The 14,446-nt window shown below is 37.0% G+C and overlaps 1 protein-coding gene across 1 annotated transcript; it reads left to right on the forward strand.

The window, feature by feature from the left end:
* On the forward strand, positions 1 to 5,783 carry LOC108993024 (lupeol synthase-like). The gene is made up of 19 exons (XM_018967787.2): positions 1 to 26; positions 125 to 326; positions 547 to 732; positions 916 to 1,005; positions 1,105 to 1,302; positions 1,877 to 1,961; positions 2,045 to 2,211; positions 2,413 to 2,601; positions 2,736 to 2,849; positions 2,980 to 3,099; positions 3,741 to 3,863; positions 3,930 to 4,028; positions 4,130 to 4,186; positions 4,292 to 4,338; positions 4,432 to 4,575; positions 4,660 to 4,837; positions 4,933 to 5,013; positions 5,364 to 5,447; positions 5,551 to 5,783. Exons 2-19 carry the CDS (start codon positions 132 to 134, stop codon positions 5,662 to 5,664), a joined length of 2,271 nt encoding a protein of 756 aa, XP_018823332.1. The 5' UTR covers positions 1 to 26; positions 125 to 131; the 3' UTR covers positions 5,665 to 5,783.
* The last annotated feature ends 8,663 nt before the right edge of the window (positions 5,784 to 14,446 follow it).

Below are 14,446 nucleotides of genomic sequence, written 5' to 3' on the forward strand. Positions count from 1 at the left end.
CATACAAAATATATTTTCCTCCCTAAGTACTCGATCCCATCTATCCATTTATTTAGCAAAATAATTACCAACTTCGGGTCTTTTTTTTTCTTTTTTAATTAATGTGTATGTGTGTTTGTGGCAGATTGAGGATGTGGAAGCTGACGATAGCGGAAGGAGGTCCAGGGCTGTTCACAACAAACAACTTCATTGGGCGGGAACACTGGGAATTCGACCCTGATGCCGGCACTCTCGAAGAACGTGCTGAAATTGAAAGGGTTCGTGAAGAGTACCAGAAAAATCGATTTAAGAAGAAACAAAGTTCTGATCTTTTGATGAGGATGCAGGTTTAATTTCTCTTTCCTTTTAATCGTTCTCATGTAGTCTCTACTCTCTAGAATACCATAATATTGGACATTTCATATCTATGGAATTATATTGAGTCAACCATGCCGCAACCATTAAGGTCTCGATTGGTTACACAAGCCGTCTCGTCTATTCATTTTGCATCATCTAATCATTACAACTTTTCAATTGTGATGACTTAATTTTAACATGAACTCACAGCTCAGAAAGGAGAATGGAAATGGGCCAATTCCACCGCCAGTGAAATTGCAAGAAACTGAAGAAATAACGGATGAAATAGTGACATCTACACTCAGAAGTGCACTAAGCTCCCTTTCATCCCTTCAGGCACATGATGGCCACTGGCCAGCTGAATTCGCTGGCTCCTTATTTTTCATTCCACCCTTGGTACGTACATTCTCAAAGTACCCTTAATTTTAATACAAGATTGGTTAATTTATTCTTTGTTTAATTTTTTTTCCTTTTTCCCTACTTTCACTAAGGATAATTAAATAAATAATTTGCATAAACATAATATCTAAACTAAGATATTTCTTAATTTAATTTGATGTTATTACCACATGCGTGCAGGTAATGGCGTTGTACATTACTGGGGACCTAAGTCGTATTTTATCATTAAATCACAGGATCGAGATTATTCGATACTTGTATAATCTTCAGGTTTCTGTTGAACTTTACTTCTTTTTTGCCAACAAAAATGGCATAGGAAATTTATTCTGAGAAAGAACAAATCCATATTTGTTTGTGTTTGTTGGACAGAACGAAGATGGAGGATGGAGTTTCCATTTAGCTGGTCACAGCACAATGCTTTGCTCAGGTTTGAACTATATTGCCTTGAGGATACTTGGAGAGGGGACTGAAGATGGTGAAGATAGGGCCATGGCTAGAGCTCGAAAATGGATCCTTGATCATGGTGGTTTAGTGGGATTGCCATCATGGGGAAAGCTTTGGGTCTCGGTATGAACACTAGTTTGAAGTTCCCAATATATAACTCTATTTAATTACTAAATCAGATATGTTAGTAACTAGGAAGTCACTATTAGTTTTTCATGGATTATGGTCCTATCTCGCTGACACATGAAATTAAAGCAATTATGGAAACAAAAATTAGTGAAAAATATATGGAGTACTCCATATAGAAGTATCACATCTAGCTAGTTTGGGTTGTGAAAAAGAGTAATGTTACTCAATCATTTTATTCATCATCCTCTTACCATTCCGTAATAAGATATTGTTAAATGATTGAAAAACTGTTCTTAATGTTTCACTTGTCTGCTAATAATTTAATGTCATGCACATCCGAGAATATTGAGAGGATGATGGTAATTAAAAGTATAATCTGCATGTTGTACTTTAAATGATTATGCTTATAATATCTTAATTTCATTTGTATTTCCAAAATTACATTTGTAATGATCACAGCATATTTCCACATTGGATCTACGTGAAGCTTATTAATTGTTTTTTTTTTCTTTTTTTCTTTTGTCAAGTGAAAACTCAAATGCCACCTCTCATCATCATGTATATATAGGTACTAGGAGCATATGAATGGTCGGGATGTAATCCATTACCCCCAGAGTGCTGGCTTCTTCCTAATTTCATCCCCCTTAATCCAGGTTAACTTTCGTAACTTAATATCTCTTTCTTTGTTTTTTTTTTTTTTAAAAAAAGTTGCACCTTAATTGTACAAAAAATGCAGGTAAAATGTCATGCCACGCTCGCGTAGTTTACATGCCAATGTCTTATTTATATGGAAGGAGGTTCGTGGGTCCAATCACTGAGTTGGTTCATTCACTAAGAAAAGAGTTATACAACGAGCCTTACAATCTAGTTAACTGGAATAAAGCAAGGAATACAATTGCAAAGGTTTGTACAATGGACATTAATAATCTTCATCTTTTTTGCCTTTCCTTTTCTTTTTGTGTCAAATCTGCCTAGCTATATCAATATAGACTTTCAAAAGTCTCTATTTCATCTGTAACAAGGTAGACCTCCGCCATAACCGAGCTTATCCATCGATAAACAACTATAAAAACTCATTCAAAGTGCTATTGATAATTAATATAGGAGGATCTGCACTATCCACATCCTCTGATACAAGATTTGGCATGGGGTTTTCTTCACCATTTAACCGAACCTCTTCTAAAGCGTTGGCCCTTTTCAATGTTGAGAGAGAAGGCACTAAAAGCTGCCATTGGTCATGTTCGTTATGAGGACGAGATGAACAGATATCTATGCGTTGGATGCGTTCAAAAGGTAAATAATAAGTCGTACATGTATTTCAATTCAATCAAAATGAAAACACATTTTCTAGAGCAAAATATTTGTTGCATGTGTTATGAAAGAACTATATAAATTTTGTAAAGTTAATTGCTTTGATCTTTTGAAAGATGTTGTGTATGATGGCCCGTTGGGTTGAAGATCCAAATTCGGAGGCATACAAACTTCATTTAGCCAGACTTCCAGACTACTATTGGGTTGCAGAAGATGGCTTGAAAATTCAGGTAATATGATCACTATATACTTAAATCATTACTCAATATATAGTACTCAACCATAAAGAACCCAAATTTTTGATTCATTTAAAGATTATCTTCTACATGAAATGTAAAGAATCATGCCTGAGTGATGCAGAGCTTGGGCTGTCAGACATGGGTTGCTGTTTTTGCTATTCAAGCTATTATGGCTTGTGGTCTAAATGAGGAGTACGGACAAGCCCTGCGTAAAGCGCACGATTTTATAAAGGCTTCACAGGTTGGAATATTTTTCAAAGTTATCCTTAATTTTATTTTTAAAAAACAAACAATGCCTAATTTAATTTTTAAGAGTAGGGAGATGAGATGAGAAACTGTGAGAGTTTTGTAAATAGTAATAAAATGACTTGAGTTAAGATGTTTTCATGAGTTTTGAGAAATGAGAGAGAACACTTTGGGTAAAAATATTATAAAGTTAAAAATTGTTGGGATATAATTTTTTAATGTTATTTTTGTTTTGAAATTTTACAAAGTTGTATTGTTTTTTATGTTTTATTTCAAAGTTTGGGAAAGTTGTATAGGGTTTTGTGTTTGGAGATTGATTAGGTAATGATTAGAAGGAAAATTTGAAAATTTAGAATTGAAAAGTATTTTATGTTATAGTGATGCTTGGGAAGAAAAATGTGAGAAGTTTTGAAATGAGATAAGACCATCGCTGTTGCCAAACAAGGCCTTGGGCCTACAAAAAAAGCTAAAGATTAAAAACCTCACTTATCTATACAATTGCACTACAAGAAGAAAAAGTAATTATAGGTTAAAACAAAACAAGAAAACTATATGCCTAAATTTTGACAAACATCCCTAGCATGGTTTTATGGAATATGATTTTTTTTTAATTTAATCATAGTTTTTTTCTTCTAGGTCCAGGATGACCCTTCAGGGGACTTCAAAGCTATGCACAGGCACATGTCTAAAGGATCATGGACATTCTCAATGCCAGACTATGGATGGCAAGTCTCTGATGTCACAGCAGAAGGGTTGAAGGTAATGACTCATTGCTATCGAAATACATTCCTACAAAAATGACACATTCATTCTAATCTACTACAGGTTTCACTCTTGTTATCAAAAATGTCCACCAACCTTGTTGGGGAAAAAATGGAGAATCAACGGTTTTATGATGCCGTCAATGTCATTCTTTCTCTACAAGTAAAAACTCAACTCACGTATTCTGTATTTGTTCGACTCATTTATATCTTTAAAAGGCTTCATCTCTTGAGTAATCAAATTTCTTTCAATCGCCACTACAGAGTGAAAATGGTGGTTTCCCAGCATGGGAGCCTCGGAGAGCATCCCCATGGATGCAGGTAAGCCTTTTGATAAAACAGAAGTCTAATGTTCATATTTAGGATATGAAATCATGGTGCCAAATCTGCACTTGCAAACATAAATTTTGTATATATTTTTTGCAGAAGTTCAACCCCTCAGAGGTCTTTGAGGATCCTATCTTTGAGCGAGAGTAAGATCAATGAGATAACTTCATCCAACTGCAATTTCTATAGTATTTGTCATAATTTCATCCTAACATCAGAGTTTTCGCCCTTATATATAGGCATGTAGAGTGCACTTCGTCAGCACTTCAAGCTCTTGCACTCTTCAGGAAACTCTATCCCAAGCACCGAAGGACGGAGATAGACAGTAGCATTTCGAAGGCGACTCAATACATTCAAGATGTGCAAGAAACTGATGGATCATGGTAATTAATCATACGTTTTTCCCAAATTACATATATATATATATATGTATATCAGATGTACTGACTCTTTAAGCAAGTACACAGGTATGGAAATTGGGGGATTTGCTACACCTACGGTACATGGTTTGCTGTAGCAGGATTGGTTGCTTGTGGAAGAAACTACAAAAACTGTGCAGCATTACGAAAAGCTTGTGAGTTTTTGATATCAAAGCAGTTACCAAATGGTGGATGGGGAGAGAGTTTCCTATCAAGCCATAACAAGGTATGAACAACTTGTTTCAGAACAAGCCATATCCAAAAAAGGGATGGAAAATGAAAAGACTCGTGAAATAATCGAGTTTAATTAATGTGAAACAGGTGTGGACGAATATAGAAGGCAACCAAGAACATGTTGTCCAAACTGCATGGGCTATGTTAACACTCATTGACGCCGGACAGGTTATAACTAACTCTACCATTTTCTCCTCGATGTTCAGATTTACATTAAAATGTAAAATTTTTGTGGAAAGATCAGGAAATATCACACCATAAAGACCTAGCTTTTCGTGTATATATATATATATATATATATCAAATTATCAGCAGAAAAAATCTTCAGATTTTGAATTTCTTTCTTTTAAAAATTGTCATGATGAGCATAGTCTGAAGTATATAGGTATATATTGGATCACTCGAAGTTTGAGATCGAGGTACTGAACTTTTATGGCAACTGCTCTTGGGAAAACAAATATTAACACCCCTTTGTCATGTAGATTGTGAGTGAATATTTTTTAATTATTCAATTCCAGGCTGAGATAGATCCAACACCAATTCATCGTGGAGTAAGGGTATTGATCAATTCCCAAACTAAAGATGGTGACTTTCCTCAACAGGTACTAACAATTTCATGTTTTATTTAACATTCAGTATGCAGTTACATTTACTTAATTAACTGTTTTATGTTTCCTAATGGATGTATAATACGTCAACGTGCAGGAAATTATAGGAGTGTTTCATAGGTATGGTGGACTAAACTACGCAGCATTTAGAGACATTTTCCCCTTATGGGCTCTTGGGGAATACCGAAACCGAGTTCTACTACCTGCATAATTGTTTAAGAAAGTTTAGCAGATAGAGTAATCTGAAAAAATAAATGCGACTTCGATACTTGTAGAACGCTATCTTTATGATGATATTTGTCTTCACTAGAGATAGTTTGCTACCGGGTTATAAATAATTCACCTACAGAATACAACAATAGATAGAAATTCTGAAGTTTTTTCTTTCATAGTTTCTTTACAAAATTTTGTTTGTGACTAAAAATAATGGGAGGATCATTCAATTTCTAAATTTGTGGGTTACATCCTCTATATATAGAGAATGAAGTGATACCTTGCGAAAGATCACAACCCATAACTTATGACTTTTCAACTGGTAGTTATTAGTTTAAAGAGTATAACGTTTCAATTAAAGGCCAAATGGTATGCCTAGTCAACTGGTTAGGTGTCTCCCAATAGCCCTTTTAGCTAAATTATTTTTGAAGCGTTGTGTACCCATGCTTGTTGGATCCTCGTTGGGCCAAGACCTGTTTGATCCAAACCGAAGGGGATCAACATATTCTTACCACCAAGCCAATGCAACCATGCAACTACTCGTGGTAATAACTCCACGAAAATAGATAATAAGTGACATTCAATAAAACCACATATTTAATTTCACAAACTACAATAGTAATGACCCGAAAAAAATTGAAATGAAAATAATTTCTTTAGACCTTAGAAACGTCAAGAAATCCCAAAAGAATTTCGAGAATTGAGCAATTGGTTAGGTTTTAGTTCGTTAATGTAATCGGATTACGACCTGTTATGGAGATAAATTGCCTTTTTTATTTATTTGAGGCACTTAGGAGTATAATTTGATAAAACGAATTACACAATTAGACTCGTATGAATATTAAGAATTTTATGGTGCAATAAAAACTTTCAAGTTATTCAAGTGAATAGTAGACCATCGAGAGAACGTCACGTGACGTCTGGTCAAAACAACCATCAAATCACCATGTTAGATATCCAAATCAGCTGAGGATCACTAGAAATATTTTTTGTACTCATGGTACCTCACAACACTTCATTTGGAACACACTTTACAGTCGTCAAGTGGAGTAGAAATGTGTAAGGTGGATGAAAGGAAAATCAAGCAACCTACATGCCTTCTTGCAACTCCATACCTTTCTTACACCACTACACTATTCTATCCACTCAAGTCAAACTATGGCCAACCACCAAAATCCCAAAACTCCCAAACCCCATGAGTGATGCTACTCGGCTTGACAAAGCAAGCTTCTCTCATTGGTTTAAACCAATTCTATAAGCAACTAACCACTCATGTACTTCCTCTTACACCCTCATCCATCCCCTTACACTATGGTACACTCAATTGACCAACCCAACTACAATTGGATTTGAAACCCCAAATGAAACCCTAACTGAACCCCAAAATGAGGCAATCAGGTTTAAAGGATTTTAGCCCACCGAATGGCCTCCCTTCCACTGAACCTTTTCCACAAGCAAGACTCATTTGAATGACTACTCTCGTGGCCAACAGTGTACCATAACCCAAATAGTGTCCATCACACCTAAGCAACCCATCCACTCCCATCACCACTCAATCGATCAAGCTTCAAGTCTCAACCCCCAAGTCTCATCAATTAGTTGCACCACCAACCACCCAAGGTCAGCCTCCATATCATCTCCCCTTAAGCCCCACGCCTCCCTCCATCTTTCCAAACTTAGCATTTTTCTTTTCCTTCCAAGAGAGCAAATCGAGAGAGAGAGAGAGAGAGAGAGAGAGAGAGAGAGAGAGAGAGAGAGAGAAGAGAGCTTTGGAGAAAAAATTTCTAGTTTTGTTTTCTTTGTGTTCCATCTTTGTAAGTCTCCTTGCCTAGCTCAAATCTATTATATTTTGTTAAGCTTTAAGTCTTGAACGTGTGGGAGAGTGTTGGATAATTTTATTTATTGGAGGTTTGGAGGTTGATTGTTGGTATTTTGATATGATGGGGTTCAGTTTGAGAGTCTGGTGTTAAGCTTGGAAGTTTTTGTTGATTTGATGAAAAGTTTTGTAAATCTCAGTTCCATGATCTAATGAGCTGATTTTTGTGTAAGTTTATGGTTTGATTTAGAGCATATTAGGTTTGAACAAAATGGTTTTTGTGTGATTTATAAAATGATATAACCGAATCCTTCAAATGAGTTTTGTTTGGTTTAGTTTGTTGTTTTAGCTTTAGGATCTTGAATCTATGGTTTTTATTTTTTTAAATCTTGTTCCTAAAGCTTTGATCTATGGATTAAGTATATTTTTAAAGCTTTATGACTTAGGCCTTTGTTGTATTTTTTGTAAACACGCAAAGGGTATAATCTTTAAGCATGATTTGGAGGCTCTCAAGTTTAAGTTTGTTATGTTGGGATTATTCGCTAACAAATGTTGGATTTTAATGTTTAGATCAAGTTAGAACTTGATTTGAGGTATATAAATGTGTCGTCTCAAGGTTTTACTGCATGTAAATAAATGATTTAGTGATGAGCATATAATAATGTATAATTAGGCACGGTAATTGAGTAAATATGGAACAAAACATTTGTTAGATGTGTAATTATACATTAAAAATAGAAATGGTTGTTGAAATTTGAGTCTCGTAACAATTTGGGGACTTTATATGGCCAATTGACTCCAGCACTCGTGTGATAAACTAGCAGGTCTCTAGAACAACCAAGTCTGATTTTAACCCGACACCCTCATTGACTTACACACCTACACTGCCTTATGTAGACCACGAATGGAATGGAAGGGGGTAGTAGCAGAAGGCTTGGAGCTACGTGGGAAGGAGAGGGAATATTTTGTGGTCCACGCGCTAGGAAGTTTGTTACACACACAGCAAGGCAGACAAAGAGAAAGGATAAAAGGGAGAGAAAGAGGCACAACTGGAGCAGATTTTCATGGGCACAATTTTGCTTAACGTTGTTCTTCCATTTCTTGTTTTATATGTCAAATTTGTGTGCATTGGTAGGAGAGTATTTTCAGTACATCATGATCGCGTAATTTTCAAAACCTAAGCTTGGGAATATTTTGATTGCGCTATGTTTCGGTGGGTTCAATTTATGTTTGGTACGAATTTCAGTATCTATGGGTTTGTAAACAATCTTTCCATGAGTTGAAATTTGGTTTCTCTTACTGATCTTTGATTCATTGTCGACAAAAGGCACGATGAATGCTTGGGTTGTACAGAAAACCTAGGCCGATGAGACCAATTTCAATTAGATTCTTTGTCAATTTGATAGCGGTTTCAGAATCATTTGGGATCTGTTTGATATTTACAAATCATCAGCGCATCTTTTTCTTGACCGAAATTGTGTTAGAAGTAATTTGGGGAAAATGGAACTCAATTTGAAACTAGCCCACGAAAAAGAAATCCGTAGCTTAGGTGGTTGATCATTTGTTTCTTAGATATAAAAATTTGCATATAGATAGATTTACATACTTAGTTGTTGTTTTGAAGCCTACAAATCCAAGAAATTTGAGTGAGCAAACAGAAATTAGCTAAGAAAATAGATAAGGGTTTCCTCATATTGTTTTGCATTGGAACCATTTTCTCTGATCACCATAGTCCCTGTGAAATCGACCTTGGGGCTCTTCCTTAAAAAAACTAGACACCTTTTATGCTTGGGAGGCAAATTAAATGGAGAGACATTTAGTCTCTATGTTCATGGCCAAGCATGCTATGTTGGTTCCATGTTTCCTATGCAAGTGGAGTCTCATTTCATGTATAAGCTGAGTTTTGTGGCTTAGTAAAGCATGTTATCAACTAGGTATGAGTGATTAACATGTTAGAAGTGAGATTTGTGAACTTTGGAGTCCTTTGTGTTAAAATGAGGGTATTAGACCAAAAACACCAAGATTAGGTTCGGTTTGACCTAATCTTGTTGTTTTGTGTTCTTATTTGAAGTGGTGAGTTTAGGTTTTTGTAAAATGTGTGATTAGTGTCTTGACATGATTTTAGAACTAAGGATGTGATATTTGAGAGTTGTTATTTTAGGTTAAGCATGTTAGTATTTTAAATGGACAAGTAGCAAGCAAAATCATGGTTTTTGGTGTGAAGCCCATGGTCTAATTCCACTAAATGTTGTTGGGTATGTGGGTGTGTTGAGGGCTTGGCCCGTGTAGAAGCCTAGTTGAGAAAACTAAAAGGACCAACCCCTTTACCTATACAATATCGTATAAGGGCTTGAAAAACCCTATCATTTTCTTCTCCCTCCCTCTCCCCCTCCTTCCTTTCTCTCCCATGCCGCACACCCTCTCCCAATGTCTCTCTCTCCCTCAATGACACATGAGCTCTACTTTGCCACCACTTCACGGTCCCCACCTCCATTGCACCCTATGGCCACCATCCTTACTCCCACAATTTGTGCTGCCCTTCTTTCTCTGCCTCCCCTTAATTTTAGCCATGTGTCTACGTACCACCCATGCACACCCCATTAGATGTAGTCACGCATCAGAGAGCTCAACCTTCCCTCTACCAAGTCTGATCGTTGCTCGTCCCACCAATCTAAGCCCCGCCTTGTGTCACCTATAGCAGGGTGGCTCAATCAAGGCCCTTTCCTCTTCGAAGCACCTCAGCCTTTCCTAATCTTCTTATCTCAACCTTCACACCAAGACCAGCTCTCTCACCCTCTCTAATTTCCTCTTTCCTGATTTAGTTTTTTTTCCTCCTTTTTAGGGTTCCACCGCCTCTGTCACGCTCCATCACCCACAAACACCCATCGTAGGTTGTACGACCATCATCGTCATCCACTTCCACTCACACACTCTGCTTCCGTATCAACTTCCACACACTATCTTTGCCTCTACTACCGAGTGAACCCCTAACTCTAGCCACCGCCACTGCCATGCTCCTCCCTTCCAGACACTACCACAGTAAGCACCTCTTCCTCTGGCCTCGTCATTTTATGTTCTACTCACGTTCAAATCTAATTCTCTAACCTTGTCCCTCTGTGTAGCAACCCGTACACGCAATACACACACTCTGCCCCTCTATTTGAGACTCCATAGACTACTTGGAGGGCCACCATGACACCCGCTCACAAGAACAAATGTGACCAGTAGGCAAAGCTCAAGAACTTCGTTCATCCAAAAAAAATCACCTTCGCGATTGTAAATGGTTCTAGAACGAAATTTTTAAAGACTTGTAGTTAGAGAATTGTGAATCTGTCATGTGCAGTCTAGTTGGGAAGTTGGAGATGTGGTTGTGGGCCATGAAGCGTTGTGAATAAATTGTAGTGCTTATGAATCTACGGCCGAGGGCCCAGTGAAGCGTTGGGAACAAAATTTGAAGCTACTGTAATGTTGTGGTCTCACTCGTCGTGAATTTTTTTGTTTTGTTTAAATTCATATTTAATGTTGTTATTATGTCATTCATTTATTGATTGTTGCATGTCTACATTAATGTTGCTACCTGCTATTAATATTTTCATAATTGTTCTCTTTTGTTGTATATGCTAAAATACGGAAAATTTTGTGGTTTTTACTTTCAAACGAGTAGTTTGTGTGTAAGTGTGTATGACGACCCCAAGCTGAGATAGGACATTATCTCGATTGAGCTCTTTTGGTCACTCGGGAGCGCATAAAATTGAGTGATGTCCCCTAGGTTGTCGCCGAGCGACAATGGGCTCGAGTAAGATGATAACACTCTCAGGTTGACTTCGTTGCCTCTTTGCTGGCGGAGGCTAGACGATGCCTAGTCACGCATGCACCGAAAGCGGAGCTGGGCATCTCTAGTTACAAATTCACACACACGGTTGTTACCCGTGGTGTGATGAAGGGAGCCAAAGAGTGCAGATGGTCCATAGGGGAGACCATGGTGCATACTTTAATTAAATGGTTACTTTCGAAACTAAAACGTGATTTTCGGGTGTGTGGGGCTTGTGTGAGAAATGTGTTTATAATGGTATTTGGAAAATTACAATGTTATTATTTTCTTAACTGTCAACTTGGTATAATTTTCACATTTTTCCATCTGCTTGTATGTTGATTATTAGTTCTGGTTTCACTTATTAAGATTTTGCGAAACCTCATTGTGGTGTCCCCACCTGCGGCTTCATCTCTCAGAACCGTAGACTTTGATGTAGAAGGACATTGCAAGTATGGAGGTTCACCTCCATTCGAAGAGTGGAGATTGAGGATCTCCCCCTTTGTAATAAGAGTTATTAATATTTGTATTTTTTTTAATTTTGTTGGATGATTGTAAAATTCTTTCATCGAAGTTTGGAGGACTTATGGCTTATGGGTAGTTTCTTTGTGATGTAGCTTTAATTTCTGGAACTATTAGAATTATTAACTATCCTTTTTATTTTTTCCACTACAAATAAACTGCACACTATTATATTGCATGTATGCACACATTTGCATTCACAATGCACTAGGGGTGTATGACTAGAGTGGCCAACATCCTGGCGTCACGACTTCTGCCAAAACACAAGCAGGGGTCGAGGGCGCCACATTTGGCCTAGAGGAGTTCTTATGGTAGGGCTTAGTTTTTGTAAACTGTAAGTCGGTTTTTGGACTTAGGATGAAAGTTACATGAGATATATAAATTTTGACAAGTTGTGGAACAAATTTATACTTTTTCAAAAGTTAAGGGGTAATTTTGCAAATTAAGGCCAAAGTTAGAAAGTTATGTTTTTATAAGGATGAAGCGAGAGAATTCTAACCCTAGAACATCTCTCATTTCAGCCTACGCTAGATTTACGTTACACTCGGAATTGTTTAATTTAGCTTCGAACTTACTTATGACATTTTTATGTATGTAAGGTTATAAGTTGCATTAATTATATTCATGTTTTATTTATGTCTATTTATTTGATTTATAATATGCCTTGTCATGTCATTTCAACCTGTTACATATCATGAATGCGATGTCATAAGCATACATGTATGTCACGAGAATATCTCTTAAGTCATGCTTGAGTCATTTTGTTTTATCACAACCTCAAGTGCTGGGATGGGGGAGGGGGGATTATCCTAGTGGAACTCTCATATCCACTCTTGGGTTGACAAAGTACAATCAACATACTTTGAACAAGACCTAAGTAATTGATTTTTAGAGCAAGATTAGGAACCAAACGCTAGTGGGTGCCGAAACATGCTACAAGTACAAGCTATGGATTTACCTATGGGTAAAGCCTTTATGAATAATGTACTTATAGTTGGTTCAAGGACCTGTGATATGATGTGGTACTAGCAAGAGCACACGGTCTATAGGGAGCTATGAAGCATCCATTTGAAAGTACCAAACATGTATAAAAATGAGTGTTTTATGTTCACGCAATGAAGCATGCCATGTTCATGACGACTCATATTGTCTCCAAGTCATGTTTTGTGTAAGCAAGTCCATGTGTATCATGCATCCATGTCATTTATACTATTGGTAGGTTAGGAGCATATCTATTGAAATTTTATAAATTTCACTATGGTAGTCCCAACTACTCTTTTTCCCAAACTGGACGAGGCTAAAAGTGGTGGGGCCAGAGCCAATTGACTGTGGACAATTGTTTTCAGTTGATAGATTGCTATATAGAGATGATTATACATCTGGTAAATGGTATCGAAGGAATTTTGGAGGGGAATCATGAGCCCTAATGGATCCCTATATGTCAAGAGTTTCTCACTCTTGAGAACTATTTTGTGTTAGCGAAGCATTTTATGGATGTCATTTCAACATTATTGAACAAGATCGTAGAAATCTTGGAAAGTACAGGATGATGATTAGGACCCTGTAACCTATTCTAAGTGCTTCTCTTTTGAGGTTTAAAAAGGGGTCCATGTTTTGGGACCCTAAATTTAAGGTTTAACTTAGCATCTTGGATAAACGATGTGACTTTTAACTATCTGGATATGAATAGAATGAAAGTATGCCTTTGGATTAGCATTATGGTACAATGTATGTTGATAAAAAATAAAAAAAATAAAAACTTATATGTTGTGTTTATAGCATATTATTAAAAATATGCTAGGTGCATTGCATTCTTAATTGTCATGAACAAAGGGTATGTAACATGTGTTGCATATCCCGACACTTCAAGCTCTGTCAAATCCCAATAGGAGTTTTGGGGTGTCACAATAAATATAACAATCCCTCACCTAGATTGTGTTATTAAATATGAGGCCCAGCCTATTTCAAACCAAGACGCATAGGAGAGGCCCAGCCCACCCCTTCGCTTCCAAAACGATGTTGTTTTGGGCCTCTAGAGTACAAACCCTAAAAACCCTCTCCTCCCTTTCTCTTTTCTTTTCCTTCTCTCCCCACCCCACCCCCCCACCCCCGGCGCACCATCTCCTTCTTCCCCTCAGGTGAGCTTTGTGCACTACCCCTACACGCCAGCATCAACCCCAGACTTCACAACTTGTTATGCCCTCCATTGCAACCGTCTGACCGCTACCCACTTTCCCCAATCATAGCCTACCATTATGCAACCCATGAAGAGGGCTTCTTAGAATATAAGTAGGTTGAGACCCCTACGCCTCCAATGATGTAAGCCTAAATTGATATGGGGTATCTAGATCCATATTTTATATTGATTGCATTGAAATGCTACCTTAAGAAGACGAATTTGTACAAATATGGAAGGAAAAGCTTAATATATTCCTTGGACTAAGGGCAATATTAGTTATTTTCATCAAATCATATATTTATGCTCATTTTTGCCTTATTAATAAATATTTGGTTTCAGGTTTTGGAAGTGATTATGATTTCGATTTTGGCCAAAGTTTTGGTAGGATTCTTCTTTATTTATGTGTTTATTTTTCATACAATAATTTAGATTTTTTCATTTTTGAAAAATAT

Source organism: Juglans regia, chromosome 15 (genome assembly GCF_001411555.2).
Source record: "Juglans regia cultivar Chandler chromosome 15, Walnut 2.0, whole genome shotgun sequence".
Classification (NCBI taxonomy): domain Eukaryota; kingdom Viridiplantae; phylum Streptophyta; class Magnoliopsida; order Fagales; family Juglandaceae; genus Juglans; species Juglans regia.

Bases quoted from the DNA above. Each gene is read 5' to 3' on its own strand.
- LOC108993024 (XM_018967787.2), top strand. From the start codon at position 132: ATGTGGAAGCTGACGATAGCGGAAGGAGGTCCAGGGCTGTTCACAACA. The intron at 3,864-3,929 runs GTAATGACTCAT...AATCTACTACAG, and splicing joins TCACAGCAGAAGGGTTGAAG to GTTTCACTCTTGTTATCAAA. The intron at 4,339-4,431 runs GTAAGATCAATG...CCTTATATATAG, and splicing joins GATCCTATCTTTGAGCGAGA to GCATGTAGAGTGCACTTCGT.